The sequence below is a fragment of the Mirounga angustirostris genome, unplaced genomic scaffold (assembly GCF_029215605.1).
Source record: "Mirounga angustirostris isolate CCGP_5_RB_7025 unplaced genomic scaffold, mMirAng1.0.hap1 SCAF_5, whole genome shotgun sequence".
NCBI lineage: Eukaryota > Metazoa > Chordata > Mammalia > Carnivora > Phocidae > Mirounga > Mirounga angustirostris.
Window position 1 is genome coordinate 126,654,624 of NW_026991713.1, and position 16,603 is coordinate 126,671,226.

Sequence of the window (16,603 nt, forward strand, 5' to 3'; positions counted from 1 at the left end):
GGGTTTTTGACAAAGAACCATTGATGGCGTGTCTGTGTGAATTGCCCTGGCCTTGGTCACAGCCAACTTCTGTGGGACCCACTGCCCCCGCTCTACAATACATCCCAGTGTGCTTGGCCATTTATGAAAGGTCAGAAATGAACTGAGAAATGGGCTAGAGTCAAAAACATGTGGCCCTATAAATATCAGAGTCAGACGGCTTCTTCCATTCTCTCCCTGCTGCCCCTCACCGTCTCCCCGGTGCCTTCTCCCTCGCCCACTGTTGGGGTTTCCCTCGTTTTGCACAGCACCTCAGACCAGGTTGCTGCAAAGAGCTGGCCGTGGCTGCATTCTTCACCTGGTGACGTCTATTTGCATCAGGTCTGATCCCCCCGTGCCATTAATCTAGCTTTCTCATTTAGCCCTTGGAGATTTCTGGCTACAGAAATCCGTCTGTGCCGTCTGTGATGTTCTAGTCCACGTCCCGCTAGCGCCATTCCTACCTGTGGTTCCATCTGACACCTGCCGTGTTCTCTGAGCTGAGGAGCTCGCGGGCGTGGGCCGTCAGCGGGGCCTCATTGCACATCGGAGCGTTCGTTATGACCTTAGCTGCCAAACTGGAAGACTTTGAAGTGACACTGGAACATCTCCTCATGGATGTGTTTGTAAGTAAAGGCTTTCCCTTATTCTGCACAACAGATCCCCTTCTGCACCCCCAGAGTCTTCAAGACTCTGTCCCCATTCCCGACAAGGATTCTATTCTACGATGGTCCAGTGCTCACACAGTGGCTTTATGTATGCTTATGTGCCTTGGGGGGGCAAGACTATAAAATCGCTAAATGCCTGAGTGGTGCGGAATGGTCTGTACAGATGACCTAGCAGGGAAATGGCTTCTGAGAACAAGTAATGTTCAGGAGTCTGAATGAATGGGATGAAGAAATAGAACACATTTGCCCAAAGAGACAAAAGCAGCTTCAGTAGGTATTCCCTGGGAGACTCGGATCTGTTGGTGAAGTGAAGTGATCATTCCAGAAAACAAAGGGCTCAACATACTGTATTTTTCCCACGGGGAATGCTGAGGGTAAGGGTAGAGAGAGCACATCACTCTGTGCAGAGCACCAGCCCCTGGATCCTGGCCACTTTCCTAGGGATTAGGTCACCATGGCTTTCTCAGGAACGGATTTTATGGGATAAGGCTGTTTGAGTGACTGTTTTTTAAAGAAGGGGCAGCTGATAAGGATACTTTCTGGAAACACAATCTTTGAAAACCCCCGGCATCCATAGCAACCTAAACATCGTTTCTGCCCCAAACCAACCACAGTCGTTCTTACTCTTTTCTCAGGGTTTTCTGTTGGTGATAGGTCTGTTTTGTATTACTGATGGGGGTTTAGGGAGCTACAGACTGTGTGAAGCATGCCGGCGGTAATATAGCTGAAAGAAAGGTGCTCTCTTTCCAAGAACAACACTGGCGCTCCCCCGGGAAAGGCGGTGGTGGTACATTTTGAGGACCAGCCAGTCTGCGTCTTGAATCTGGAAAAGGCTGCGGGGGGTTAGCTTTTTCTCTATACATCACTAAGTCCCTTTCAGGAACCTTACAGGGAATGGTGTGTTTTGGCAGACGTTAGAGTCTGGGGCTTTTTTTTTTTCTTTATTAATTTATAATCTGTCGTCTAATTGAAGCAACATTACACTGGCAGGATTCCCAGATGGAATCGCCCTTTCCAGGCTGGATACCGGGATCCCCAGTACCTCACATTCATTCTGACTGGAGGGTCAGGAAGTTATGCGTCAAGAAGGGAGAGCGACCTGGATTTCCAGTGATGGGAGATTCATGGACAGCATCGCTATTTTCTGAAGTATAAATAGAGATTGAGCAGCAGGATGGGAAGTTTCTTTGACAGCTGATACCCTCTGCCCAACCACCACGGTCCGCTATGGTGGTGGCTGGTGGTGGGTGGCTGTAGGGTCTTATGTGGGGGCAGTCTGTGGCTTACCAAGGGGTTGGTGTGAGCTTGGTCACGTCAGGGGAAAATTAATTAGGAAGTTGTTTTATTGAAATACCACAAAGTTGTTAATGTAGTCCCCTTCTCTCCTTAACTGCCCCCCCCCCCCCCACACACACTATTTTCTAATACTCCCACCACTATTATCTTGTTTGGGAACTCCCAGATACATTCTCTCCTGGAGGAGAGTGCAGTCACATACTCCCTCCTTTTCTGTAAATACAACCCATAATTTCATGGCCTCAGTTTAGGTCCTTACTACCCCTCACTTGGACTAACCATCTAATTATTCTCCTGTATCCACTATTTCTCCTCCAGTTCATCCTAGATTATCATCTCCAGATCAACCTCTTTACACTCTATTAATTACTTTTTTTTTTTAAGATTTTATTTATTTATTTGAGACAGAGAATGAGATAGAGCATGAGAGGGTCAGAGGGAGAAGCAGACTCCCTGCCGAGCAGGGAGCCCGATGTGGGACTCGCTCCAGGGACTCCAGGATCATGACCTGAGCCAAAGGCAGTTGCTTAACCAACTGAGCCACCCAGGCGCCCTACACTCTATTAATTACTAAAAAATATTTTTTTAGCAAAATTGAGTAGAGAGGACAGAGATTTCCTATATACTCCTGTTCCCACACACTCACCTCTCCCACCATGAACATCCCACAGTAGAATGATACATTTATTGTAATTACTGAGACTATACTGACACATCATTATCACTCAAAGTCAGTAATTTACATTAGGGTTCACTCTTGGTGTTATACACTCTAAGGGTTGACTGTGGGTGACTGACATATAATGGCATGTATCCACCATTGTAGAATAATGTAAGATAGTTTCACTGCCCTTAAAATCCCCTGTGCTCTACCTATTGATCACTCCTCTTCCCTAATGTCTGACAACCACTAATATTTTTACTGTCGCCTTTACTATTTTGTCTTTTCCAGAATACCATATAATTAGACTCATATAATATGTAGTCTTTTCAGAATGGTTTCTTTCATTTAATGATATGCATGTATGTTTCCTCCGTGTCTTTTCATGGCTTGATAGCTCATTTCTTCTTAGCGCTTAATAATAGACTGTTGTTTGGATGTGCCAAAGTTTATTTATTCATTAACCTACTGAAAATATCTGGGTTGCTTGCAAGTTTTAGCAATTCGGCTATAAACATCTGTGTGCAGGTTTTTGTGTAGACATAGGTTTCCATACCTTTGAGCTAAATACCAAGGAGCTCAACTGCTGGATTGTGTGGTAAATGGTTAGTTTTGCAAGGTACCACCAAACTATCTTCCAAAGTAGTTGTGCCATTTTGCGTTCCCACCAGCAGTGAACAAGAACTCCTGTTGCTCCACAACCTTGCCAACATGGATTGGTGTTGTCAGTGTTTTGGAATTGGGCCATTCTAATAGGTGTGTAGTGGTATCTCATTATTGTCTTAATTTGTAATTCCTTAATGATAATATGATGTTCAACATCTTCTCATATGCTTACTTTCTATCTGTATCTCTTCTTTGGTGAGGTGTCTGTTAAGGTCTTTTGTCCACTTTTTAATCTGGTTGTTTATTTCCTTATTGTTGAGTTTTAAGCGTTCTTTGTATATCTGGGCTATCAGCCATTTGTCAGATACATCTTTTACAAGTATTTTCTCCCAGTCTATGGCTCTTCTCATTCACTTGGAAGTTTTTTGCAGAGGAGTTTTTTCATTTCAATGAAGCCCAGCTTATCAATTATTCTTTCATGGATCTTGCCTTGGTGTTATATCTAAAAAGGTATCACCATATCTAAGGTCACCTGGATTTTCTCCTATGCTATCTTCTAGGAGTTTTATAGTTTTGGTTTTACACTTAAGTCTGCAATCCATTCTTAGTTAATATTTGTAAAGGGTATAAAGTCTGTGTCTAGATTCTTTTTTTTTTTTTTTTGCACGTGAATATTCAGTTGTTCCAGCACCATTTGTTGAAAAGACTGCCTTTGCTCTGTTGTACTTCCCTTGCTCCTTTGCCAAAAATCACTGGACTATATTTATGTAGATCTATTTCTGGGCTCTCTATTCTGTTTCAGTGATCTATTTGTCTGCTCTTGCACAAATACCATACTGTCTTACTTGAAGTAGCTTTATAGTAAGTCTTGAAGTTGGCTGGTGTCAGCTCTCTGGCTTTTTTCCCATCAATATTAAATCAATTAATCTGGATCTTTTGCCTTTCCATATAAACTTCAGTATCAGTTTGTTGATATCCCCAAAATAACTTGCTGGGATTTTGATTGAGATTGTGTTAATCTATAGATCAATTTGGGAAAACCTGACATTTAGACAATATCACGTCTTCCTATCCAGGGACATGGAATATTTCTCTAATTATTTAGTTCTTCTTTGGTTTCTTTCATCAAAGTTTTCTCATTTTCCTCACATAGATTTTGTACATATTTTGTTAGAACTATACGTAAATGTTTCACTTTAGGGAGTGCTAATGTAAATGGTAACATATTTTAATTTCCAGTTCTACTTGTTCATTGCCAGTATATATGAAAGCAGTTGAGTTTTGTATATTAACCTTGTATTCTGTAACCTTTCTATAATCACTTATTAGTTCCAGGAGTATTTTTGTCAATTCTTTCAGATTTCCTACATGAATAATCATGTCATCTGGGAACAAAGACAGTTTTATATATATTCTTTCCCAATCTGCATATATTTTATTTCTTCTTCTTGTCTTATTGCACTAGCTAGGACTTCCAATAGGATATTGATAAGCAATGGTGAGAAAGACATTCCCTTGCTCCTTATCTTAGTGGGAAAACTTCAAGTTTTTCACCATTGAGTGTGGTGTTAGCTGAACGCTTTTGAGGATATTTTTTCTCAAGTTGGGAAAGTTCCCCTCTATTCCTACTTTATTGAAAGCTTTTGTCATGAACAAGTGTTGGATTTTGTCAAATAGTTCTCTGCATCTATTGATATGATTATGTGATCTTTCTTTTTTAGCATTTTTGATGTGATGCAAATCAATTGATATGATTATGTGATTTTTCTTCTTTAGCATTTTATTCATTGCATTTTTGTTACATTATTTAATTTTTTAATGTTGAAGCAGCCTTGTATACCTGGGATAAATCCTACTTGATCATGGTATATAATTTTTTTATGCATTATTTTACTCAATTTGCTAATATTTTTTTGAGAATTTTTGCCTCTGTGTTCATGACATATATCAGTCTGTAGTTTTCTAGTAATGTGTTTTCCTAGTTTTGATATTAGAGCAATGCTGGCCTCATAAAATTAATTAGAAAGTATTTGCTTCTATCTTCTGGAAAATATTATAGAAGATTGGTATAATTTCTTCCATAAATGTTTGACAGAATTTATCAGTGTACCTATCTGGGCCTAGTGCTTTCTGTTTTGTAAGGTTATCAGTTATTGATTTGTTTCTTCTTGTGTGAGTTTTGGCAGATTGTCTTTCAAGGAATGAATCCATTTCATCTAGGTTATCAAATTTGTGGGCACAGAGTTGTTCATAGTGTTCTTTTGTTATCCTTTTAATGTCCAAAGGATGTCTCCTCTTTCACTTCTGATGTTAGTAATTTGTGTCTTCTCTCTTTTTTAACTTATCCTGGCTAAGCACTTATTGCTTTTATTGATCCTTTCAAAGAATCAGCTTTTGGTTTTATTGATTTTCTCTATTGATCTCCTATTTTTAATTTCATTGATTTTTGCTCTAAGTTTTTTTTTTTCTTCTGCTTACTTTAGATTTAATTTGCTCTTCTTTTTTCTACTTTCCTTAATGGGAAGCTATTATATTACTGATTTTTAGATCTTTCTTGTTTTCTCTTCTAAGTTATGCATTCAATGCTGTAAATTTCCCATGAGGCACTTCTTTCACTGCACTCCACAGATTTTGATAAGTTGTGTTTTCAGTTTCATTTAGTTCAAAAAATGTTTAATTTCTCTTTAGATTTTTTTTTTTGATCTATGTGTTAATCTAGAACTATGGTGTTTAACATCCAAGTATTATCTAACTATCTTTTTTGTTATTGATTTCTAGTTTAATTCCACTGTGGTCTGGGAGAAGACGCTGTATGATTTTTAATCTTTTACATTTGTTAAGGTGTGTTTTATGTCCCAGAAAATGGTTTATCTTGGTGAATGGTCCATGTGAGCTTCAGAAGAATGTGTATTCTGCTGTTGTTGGGTGAATAGTCTATAGACGTCCATCATATCCAGTTGATTGATGGTGTTGTTGAGTTCAACTATGTGCTTAACTAAATTTATGCCTACTATATCTGTCCATTTCTGATACGGGGGTATTGACATGTCCAACTATAATAGTGGATTTATCTTTTCCTTCTTGCAGCTCTATCAGTTTTTGCTTCACATATTTTCACACCCTGTTATTAGGGGCATATATGTTAAGAATCGTTATGTCTTCTTGGAGAATTGACCCATTTATCATTATCAAGTACTCCCTTTATTCCTGATTGTTTTACTTGAAGTCTGCTGATTCTGAAATTAATATAGCTACTCCCACTTTCTTTCGATTAGTGTTAGCATAGTATATCTTTCTCCATCTCTTTGCTTTCCATCTATATGTGTCTGTGGATTTCTTATAGACCCAAACCTATAGTTGGGTCCTGTGTTTTGATCCACTCTGACAATCTGTCTTTTAATTATGTATTTAGACCATTGACATTTAAAGTGATCATTGATACTGTTAGATTAACATTTCCTATATTTGTTACCATGTTCTATTTGTTTTCCTTGTTCTCTGTTCCTAATTTTGAGACGAACTGTGAGAGACTATGGACTCTGAGAAACAAACTAAGGGTTCTAGAGGGGAGGCGGGTGGGGGGATGGGTTAGCCTGGCGATGGGTATTAAAGAGGGCACACACTGAATGGAGCACTGGGTGTTATACACAAACAATGAATCATGGACTGCTACATCAAAAACTAATGATGTATGGTGATTAACATAACATAATAAAAAAATAAATTAACAACAACAAAAAAAAGAATGAGTAAAATTTTATTTTACTATCATTTATTCATTCTCTGATGCTCTTCCTTTCTTTACATAGATCCAAATTTCTAATCTATATAATTTTTCTTCTCTCTGCTGAACTTGTTTTAACGTTTCTCACATGGCAGTTCTCCTGGCAACAAATTTCCTCAATTTTTGTTTATCTGAGAAAATCTTTGTTTTTCCTTCAACTTTGAAGGATAATTTCCCAGGGTACAGAATCCTAGGTTGGTGGACTTTTTTTCTCTCAACACTTTAAATATTTCACTCCACCTTCTACTTGCTTTCATGGTTTCTGAGGGAAAGTTGAATATAATTCTTACCTTTGCTTTATAATAGGTAAGAAGTTTTTTTCCTCTGGTTTCTTTCAAAACTTTTTCTTTATCTTCCATCTTCTGAAGTTTGACTATGATATGCCTAGAAGTACTTTGGAGGGTTTTTCTATTTGGGGCTTTTGTGGATTGTTTTTGTTTTGGGAGGGGCATTTATCTGGTTTGGTGTTCTCTGAGCTCTCTGGATCTGTGGTTTTGTGCTTGACATTAAATTTGGGGAAATTTCCAGTCATTATTTCTTCAAATATTGCTCCTGTTCCTTTCTTACTTCTCCTTCTATTCCCACTATGCATATGTTTCCCATTATGCATATGTTATACATCTTATAGTTGTCTTGCATTTCTTGGGCATTCTATTCTGGTTTTTTTTCAGTCCTTTTTTTTTCCTTTACTTTTCAATTTTAGAAGTTTCTTTTGGCATGTCATCAAGCTCAGAGATTCTTTTTTCGTCTGTGTCCAGTCTACTAATAAACCTATCAAATCACTCTCTTCTCTTACAGTTCTTGATCTCTAGAATTTCTTTTTGATCCTTAGAATTTCCATCTCTCTGTTTACATTATCCATCTATCTTTTCTTCCATATTGTCAACTTTTTCCATTAAAGCCCTTAGGATATAAATCTTAGTTAATTTTTTAGTTCCTAGTCTAATAAATCCAACTTTCCTGCTGTATCTCATTCTTTCTGATGCTTGTTCAGTCTCTTTGGACTGTGTTTTTTGCCTCCTAGTATGTCTTGTTAATTTCAAAGTGGACATGATGTACTGTGTGAAAGGAACTGTGGGAAATAGGCCTTTAGTAATGTGGTGGTAAGGTATGGGAGGAGGAGAGGCATTGTATGGTCCTATGCTAGTTCTCTCAGTCTTTTAGTGAGCCTGTGGCCTTGGGGTGTGAACTACACCAGAGTTTCTCAGGGTGCTTTTTTCCCTTAGGTGAGACAGGATGGGTGGATGGGCTGGAATCAGGCATTTCCCCTCCGCCACATGGAAAACTAGAGCCAGCTAGAGTTGAGTATTTCACTTCCCCAGGGAGGCTCCCCAGAAAGGCTTCCCTTCCCCATTGTTTAGGCTTTCATAAAATAGTTTCTCCTGAGGGCAGGCCTTGTTAAGGACAGAATGTTCTGTACACATCCCTAAAAAATATTGGAAATGAGCTTTAGAATCACATGAGCAGCTCAGCACCAAGTCTCAATCCCAGCTCAGCACCGTGTCCTACTCGCGTTGACTTTTGGCAAGCATTTAATCTTTCTGAGCTTTGATTTCCTTATCAATAAAGTGTAGCTAATGCTACCCAGCTTACAGGATCATAGTGAAGATCTAAAAGAGGTAATTTAGTGCAAGTGCCGAGGGCCATGCCTGATGCAAAGGAGGTAGTCATGAGTTAGTCTTCATTTTCCTTTGCCTTCCCCTAGAAAAGGCATCTGTTTCAAACCCTGAACTGCAATAAGTCATTTTCTGTTTCTCTACCCCTAAGTTCTCTCTCCCTACTCACACTCAAACTTCTCTCTGGAATTAGCAGGAGTTTTGGTTCTGTGGAGGCAAAAACATTTACTCCTGGCCTCGACTTCATCAATCTGTGGCCGTTCTCCCTGCCTGCTCCCAAAATGCAGGAGCTACCTGGTCCTGAGCTCTGCAGCCAACAGGGGCATGGAGCCCTGGGGACAGGCCTGTACTTGGCTTCTTCTGCTCTCCAGCTGGGTTTCCCTAGTGGAGCCTCTGAGCAAGGTGACTTTGGACTGCCTTGCCAGAGCCATCGCCCGGGAGAGAGCCGGAGAAAGTGTCCCACATCCCACAGGGCTTGGGGACTTGACATCTATTAGGTCAGTGACTCTCCTCTCAGCCTTGCTAGGGAATATAGGCTTTCTCATGTGAGTCTAATTGTCTAGAAAAAATATTTGCCTCACAGTCCCATTAGCCTTGGGTTTCCTCTGTTGCTCATGGCATGCTCATTAGGATGTCATCCCACTATCTCAAGAACAGCTGTTTGCAGATTGGCACTTCCTTTCCAGGATTACAAAGGGCCACTGGGGGATTTTGTGGGAATGCAAGGCTTCTGCAAGATTCGATAAGAGGGACATATCAGACCTGGTGTTTCATAATTAGTTGTCACCACTCTGGGGCTCCTGTAGCTGCTGCAATACTAGAGGAAATAACACATGTGCGTGTGCAGGAGTGTATTCATGCAAACACACACAACATCACACCAAAGTAAAGTGCAGAGAAGGCCCAGTCAGAGTGCACAGATGACTCTTCAGAACTATCTCCAGAATTGTCCGCAATGCCCTTGGTGACATATTTGGCCTGCTTCCTTTTGCCCGTGTGTCCTCAACTAGTTTCAAAGGATTTAAGGTTCTTCCTTTCCAGGTACAGCGTGGAGGCTTCTCTTTCAGCAGCCATTTCAACAGCAGATCCATAGACTAGGAGCCCTGAAACATACACTGAAGGAAAGGAAAACGGAGGAGATCAAGCAGGGCTCCTGAAACATTACTTGTCAGATTCAATAACCCAGGATGTAGACTCAAATCTGTCCATTCAGAACAAGGCCAGGCGGCTCTAGCTCTCTGTCCTGCAGCCTGGCTTCTGTTGTCAGCCCTCTGTGCGCACTTTCTCAATGCCATCAGTGACCCTTGAATGCCACACACTGCTCCCAGCCCTCATCTGCGTGCATTGCCTGGAACATTGCTCCTCTGTTTACAATTCAACTCATTTTTAGCAAAATAATACATGTGCATGGCAATGTTCGTAACATTTTAAAGTTGAAGAGTACTATAAAGACTAATAAGGAAAAATACCAGGCTTCCAACCCTTTCTCCCAATCTCTGAGTCTTCTCCCCAGGGACATCCCTTGAAAGATGAGGTTTTGACTTACTTAAATCCTTGCTCCACATCCCTAAAAATACCCATGTATCTCTTTCCCTCGATCTTTACCAATATATCAATATCACAGTTTAAATCAAAATTCAATCTTATTATGACTACCAATCCATTGTTTACAGTGGGGAAACAGTGTATATTATGATTACATACCCTGGATTTTACAACTTTAGGTTTTTCTAGGTGGTACTAGTTGCCTGGTTTCATTGGGGGCTTGATATTCTGTATACCTATCAATCATTTTTCTTTGAGAACTTTAATAGAGCTTTGTATCTCCTTTCAATTTGGCATACTCATTAGATACTCACTCCATACATTTTTTTTCTTTTTTTGAGACACCCTCCTTCCTGGGCCTCTCCAAGTTCCTGTACCACCTGGGCTAGCTCCTCTCTGAGTCCCTTGCATGACTGGGTCCTTGGGGCTCCCCTCTTCATTATTCCAAGAACTTCCTTTTCAGCTCTCCTGGGATTTATTCTCTTTTTCTTAGAATTCAAATCCCTTCTTTGTAGGTTTAACTTTCTTTTACTGGAGACTCTCTTCCAGTAAACTCCTGAGACAAGGTGCATGAGAAGTCAACGTTTGTGTTCTTGAATGTCTTCCCTTACACTTAATTAATAACTTGACTAGTGGTTCCTTGTCTGATGTTGAAATCCAAAGCTGCATTTCCAGGCTTTACTCCCCTCTTATGTTACAGGTCAAAATGTTTGGGCACCAGGAGCTCTGTATGTCCAGAGCTACTCATTATCATCTCCCCAAACCTGCCCCTTCTCTTGGGTACTTAGCTAATAGGACCATCCTTCCTCTACTCACTCATGATAGAGGATCACCATATATATACGTCCCTCTACCATTTATTTTTCCCAAACATCTTATATTCAGCCTGTCACCACTGTCCTAGTTCTGGGCTTAATCGCCACTCATTTGGACATTTGCAGTAACTTTGCAACCTCTCTCCTGGCTTCAGATATATCTGGGCTCTCCATTCTACCACTCAGCCTTTTCCACTCAAGCTCAAAAAATTCAAGTTAGATGGGTATCACTTCCTTGCAAAAAGTTACTTGTAATGACTCCCTGTTGCTCACAGAATGAGGTCTAAAATATATTGTTCTATAGGATGTATGTCAGAACCTGGCTCTGATGGCATTTCTTACCGCTTTTGTTCCCACATATGTGATTCTACTGCCTCACTTAATTTTCTCAACAAGTCTATTATCTGCATTCGTGCTATCAAAGTTTAAAATTCAAATGGAGTAGGAAGGGAAAAGTGAAGAGGGGAAATCGGAGGGGGAGACGAACCATGAGAGACTATGGACTCTGAGAAACAAAATGAGGGTTTTAGGGGGGAGAGAGGTGGGGGGTGGGTTAGCCCAGTGATGGGTATTAAGGAGGGCATGTACTGCATGGAGCACTGGGTGTTATACGAAAACAATGAATCGTGGATCACTACATCAAAAACTTATGATGTATTGTATGGTGACTAACAAAACATGATAAAATTTAAAAAATTAAAAAATTAAAAAACAAATGGAGTGGAGTACCCCATGCAGATAGTAGCAGTGAGCATCCCCCCGGGCATCTTCATTTACATCTCAGCAGGTGTCCATTGTACATATTTTGCCTTGTTACTGGGTAACCCTTTCTCATTTTGATTACTGGGATATTGGCAGCCTTCTAGGGCATACTCAAGATAAACCCTATTCTCATGATGTGAGATTTCCCAGTACCTATCTTTTTATCAGATCAAGTATTTTCCTTCCTCACCTTGGGAAAATACAAGTCATGTGGCTTATCCCAGAGACTCCTGGGCAAATGGGCACTTGCCCTTAGGAATGACATGGTCCTGGGCACAGTATGGAAAGCAATCTGATGCCCCAAAGAAAGCCATCCTCCTTTGCAGCACCAGAGGGATTATTTGAACCAAGACAACCATTCTCCTATTGAAGGAAATTACATTAAACTTCTCCTCCTGGAAAAAGGAAGCTTGGAAATTAGAAGCAGATTTAAAAGTCGATCATTAGCCACCCAGTGCTTATCTAAGACACCTGAAATTTGAGAGCTGAGCCTAGTAAAAATCAAAAGTCAACATCCATTGACTCTGTTTGGAGGTGTACTATATATATTCAGCTAATCCTGGGTAATCGATACCATAGATAAGAACATTATTTATTTTGCCATTCTGGGTGCAATTACACAGTTTACCCTGTGCAAACTGCACTTCATAAAAATGGCAAATCAATGCTAGTTATCAAAATCCATCCGCATGGATGGATAGCCCATGAAAAAGAGCTTTGCAAAATGGTCTCGAAAGCCAATCTACACAGCCAGCCCCAAACGGGTCAGCTTATTACCTGATTAATCACACAGGCATCCTGGCAATCTTATCGATTCCTCAGAACCTGGACATGACATCACTTCTAATAGCACATGCAATAATCCATTACCACCATGCAGAATAGCCATTATCCCAGGCTGCAGCCGTTGATTGCCTGTTTTAGCCTCATGCTGGGAAGGGCAAGTGGAGCTCTGATGGGGGCAAATCATATCCAGGGCAGATGTGAAGGACTTTCATATGTTGGAATAGAATCTGTCTGCCACTTGCAAGCAGGATGTCTCCCTGCCTCTCCTTCTCTGGGTGGATAGTTGAATAATCCTGCCAGCATGCCGATGACCTGGAATTTGATGTCTGTGAAGCAAGGGATGCTAAGACAATATGGACTAATCCTCCACACAGGCCATTAATATTTTCCACTTGACATTCTCTACAGCATGATCATTGCCAGAAAGATTGAATGAGATTCTGGGATGCCCAATTAGCACGTGAGGTTTCTATGCAGCAAATGCTGTATTTTTTTCCCTACCTCGGAAGAATGTAGTCTTGTTTCCTTTGTGATGGGATGTGTATTGTTGAGTTGATGGGGATGGGGGTCTTATTCTGGGCTAATTAATTCTCTACTCCTAGTCACTCCAATGAAACTACTGAATAGGGTGTTCTCAAAGGTCCAAGAAGAAGCCTCTTTACCACCCAATGTATGTAGCTAATTTGCACGACCTTTAAGGAATGCAGAAGGATAAAACATGGATGTCATAGGGGAATATGTATGAAGAGGCAGAGAGGTGAATGGTGAGATCCACGACGGCTATTATGTTGAGGCAACAGGAAAACAGTGTGCAGAAGTGAGAGTGGAAAGTGTGTGTGTGTATGTGTGTCCCATTTACAAAGAACTTTGACAAATTTCATTTCATCCTGTTGGGTAGCTGTTCAGTAAACTTCCAGGTGTAAATCAGGTAAAAGGTTGTTCTACTTCTCTACAGATACCTCATCACAGGGGGAACTAAGTGTGAGGAACAAAAGCAAACTCTTCCAAAAAGCAGAAGCTCCCTTGTATCCTCAATTCCTGGCCCAGCACCCGATACATAGTAGTTATCTAGCAGTTAATGGACCCCAAAACCTCTTGCAGTGTGACCCTGGGCAAGTTACTCCATTTCTCTGTGCCTCAGTGTCTCCATCTTCCTCTAGGGAAAAGGAAAGTACCTTCTTGGTGAGGTGTTATGAAAATTAAAGAATCAATATATCTAAAAGCCTTTAGAATAGGGCCTGCAATAGACTGTGCCATGTAAGGGGGTTGCCATTATTCTGTTAGACACTCAAGAAAGTAACTGTTGAATGAATCATGCAGTGTAAGCAATAAAAGGATATTTTAAAAATTGGTTTAGACAAGGGCAAGGCCAATTGCGTAGAGCTTGGTATGGAATACAAGAAGAGCACAGACAATGTAATATCAGAAGCAAGTAGCAGACTCATCCCAGCCCACCAGACCTCTACCAGCAACAACAATTAGGAGTCAAACTGAACAATTCAAATCAATCTTCTTTTATTTTCTTTGTCTGGCTGGTCATGGAAGAGAACTATTAAATAAAGCCCAGAATGTAGACCAAGTAGACAAGGGAAGATTGAGAGAGGAAGGGAGAAAGGAAGGAAGGAAGGAAGGAAGGAAGGAAGGAAGGAAGGAAGGAAGGAAGGAAGGAAGGAAGGAAAAGGAAGGAAGGAAGAATGAACGGAAAAGCAGGGAAAGGAAGGAAAATTTTATCTGCCTACCCACCCTAGCTGTAATTATACCTACAGTTTCTTTCAAATGCCCTAAGAGGAGAAAAATCTGTCCAAAGATGGACGATGTCAACAATGCACTTCGTCAATGCAAACCTGTGTTAAAACCAAGAGAACCCTCAACTTTCCTGCCCCGGGGGGACTGTGAATAATCTCACAGGCCTTGGGCATGTGAGGTCTGGTGATAACTGTGTTGCTTATCTTCCTCCTGCTCTTGGGGATATTGGGTTTCGTGTTTGGCCTAAATTCCAGCCACTTTTCAAATATAAAATTATGGATGCAGGCAGCATTTATGTTTGCATAACCTCAGTCAGAGCTTACTCTAATAAAAGGTGACATGAATGACCCAGGTTAGCTGAGTTAGAAGCTAATGGGAAGGGTGATGGGGCTTTTAAAGAAAGACAGAGCTTCCCTTCCCAACTCCCCTCACCCCTACTCCGGGAATGTTCCAAATCGCTGAGGAGTTCTTCATGTGTGTCTTTGGTTCAAGCTCATCCTGTTTATCCTCCCACCTGTTTTATAAGACAAGGAGTATATACCCCAAACTTCATTTAAAGCTCGTCTTCCCTCCCTCAGCTCAGGGCTGCTGTGGGAAAGGCTGGCATGTGGCTCCTGGCTTCCTCCTCCATGTCCCTCCCCATGGGCCCTGCTCCCTGAGCTGCCTCTAGCACGTCTGGGCTCTCTCTGTGGGGCTGATGGATGTCTAAACCTAATGTTTAGGTCCTTGTGGAGTGGAGTGCCTTGTGGGTTCTTTGAACACCCTGTCCCCTTCCCACCACAGTTCCCTGGCACAAGTGATGTCTTTTCTTCTACTTAGTCATTTAAGATCCCTTCTTGCCCCACAGCCCCAGCCCCTTTCTCCTGGAGTTCCATAGCCCTTCATACACCACACTGAGCACCTGAGACGGACCAAGATCAGCTCTCTTAGGCACTCGTAGCTGACCCAAGATGATGGGATGGAAGTTACTTCCCCTACACCATTCTTCTCCTCTCTTGGCTGCCACCCATGCTCAGCCAGGCCCTATCCCCTAAAAAACTCGCCCTACCCCTCCCAATAGGTTCCTTCTCGGAGCCCCTCGCTGGGCCTGAGGTGAGGGGGCAGCAGGCTCCCGCCCTCCTCGTTCTTCTGATTCCTTTGCTGACAGCCTGCAGAACCAGGTCAACATGGACCTCAAATCTGGTCTCAGACTTTCCTTTGCATGCTTCGAGAAGACACAGAGAAGGAGGGAATGGTTGGCACCTGTGGTCGTCAGACCCATGAAACCGAGAGAGTCCCCTTTGAACATGCTGCTAAATTTACAACAAATAATGGCTTGAGATGGACATTAGAAGAGGCATTTACACTGTCAGCTTTGTATCTGTGTCCTTAATGTAAGCGGTCTTTCACCTTTTACCAGAGAGAGAATGAAAGAAGACAAGGGTACCGTTTCTTGAAATGCTTCTGTCCTTATTTTCCAGAAGGGCGCTTCAACTCACTTTCCCAACACTGCTCAGCTCACTGCCCTTTGCCCCTGCCCTCCACCCCCCACCGCCACAGTGGCCTCAGGCTGCCCTCGGGCCAGGAGCTTCATTATGGCACCCCACTGTACCCACTGTGTGACCTGTTACCTCCTTCCTCCCACCCCAAAAACCTGGCCCAAACCTCTCTGCCCCTTTATCCCTTCTCTCCGGATTCTGGCAAGTGAACAAAATAAAGCTGTGTAGACGAGTTTACCTAGTACCAGTGATTACAAGTCTGAGGTAAGATACGCATACACGGGGAACTTCGGGGGGCCAAAAGGATGAGACTCACGAATGGTCATTTCAGGAACTGGGCCACAGTTGGGATGAACGCTGGAGGCCGGTAGTCCAGGCACAGTCTGGACAAGAGGCTGCAGTGACCAGTGTCCCCGTTTCTGTGTCAGTTCTCAGTATCCTATCAGGAACCCCTCCGCCCCCCCCCCACCAACCTTCCCATGGCTTCTCAGCACATGCCAGCTCAGTCGCTGGCCTGATCTGTGTCAGCTGCCGTGCCCCTGTCCACACACTCAGCAGCGGGTCTCCCCTCTCCTGCGGCTGCCCCCCACTAGCTCTGGTGTTGTCACGTGCTTTCTCCCTGACAGGCCATTATCCCCCAAGCCCCCTCTTCCACCTCCTGCTATTTGTGACCAAGAACACCCATTGGATTTGATACATCTTGCTTTGGTGTGTCAAGACCATTGATTTTCCTGAAATATGGTTCAATCGATCCCTATGCATTTTCATTCCAGAGTTTGAATGTAAACATTTTCACTGAGATGGGAAGGAAATGTTCAAAAT

At 42.0% G+C, this 16,603-nt stretch overlaps 1 protein-coding gene across 1 annotated transcript in view; it reads left to right on the forward strand.

The window, feature by feature from the left end:
• Nucleotides 1-440: 440 nt before the first annotated feature.
• The window catches only part of FRMD4A (FERM domain containing 4A), a 332,058-nt gene continuing 315,895 nt past the window's right edge, over nt 441-16,603 (forward strand). Inside the window, exon 1 of the mRNA XM_064592040.1 lies at nt 441-644. Within this exon, the coding sequence (XP_064448110.1) occupies nt 579-644 (66 nt within the window). The 5' untranslated portion in view covers nt 441-578. The remainder of the gene's footprint in view (nt 645-16,603) is intronic.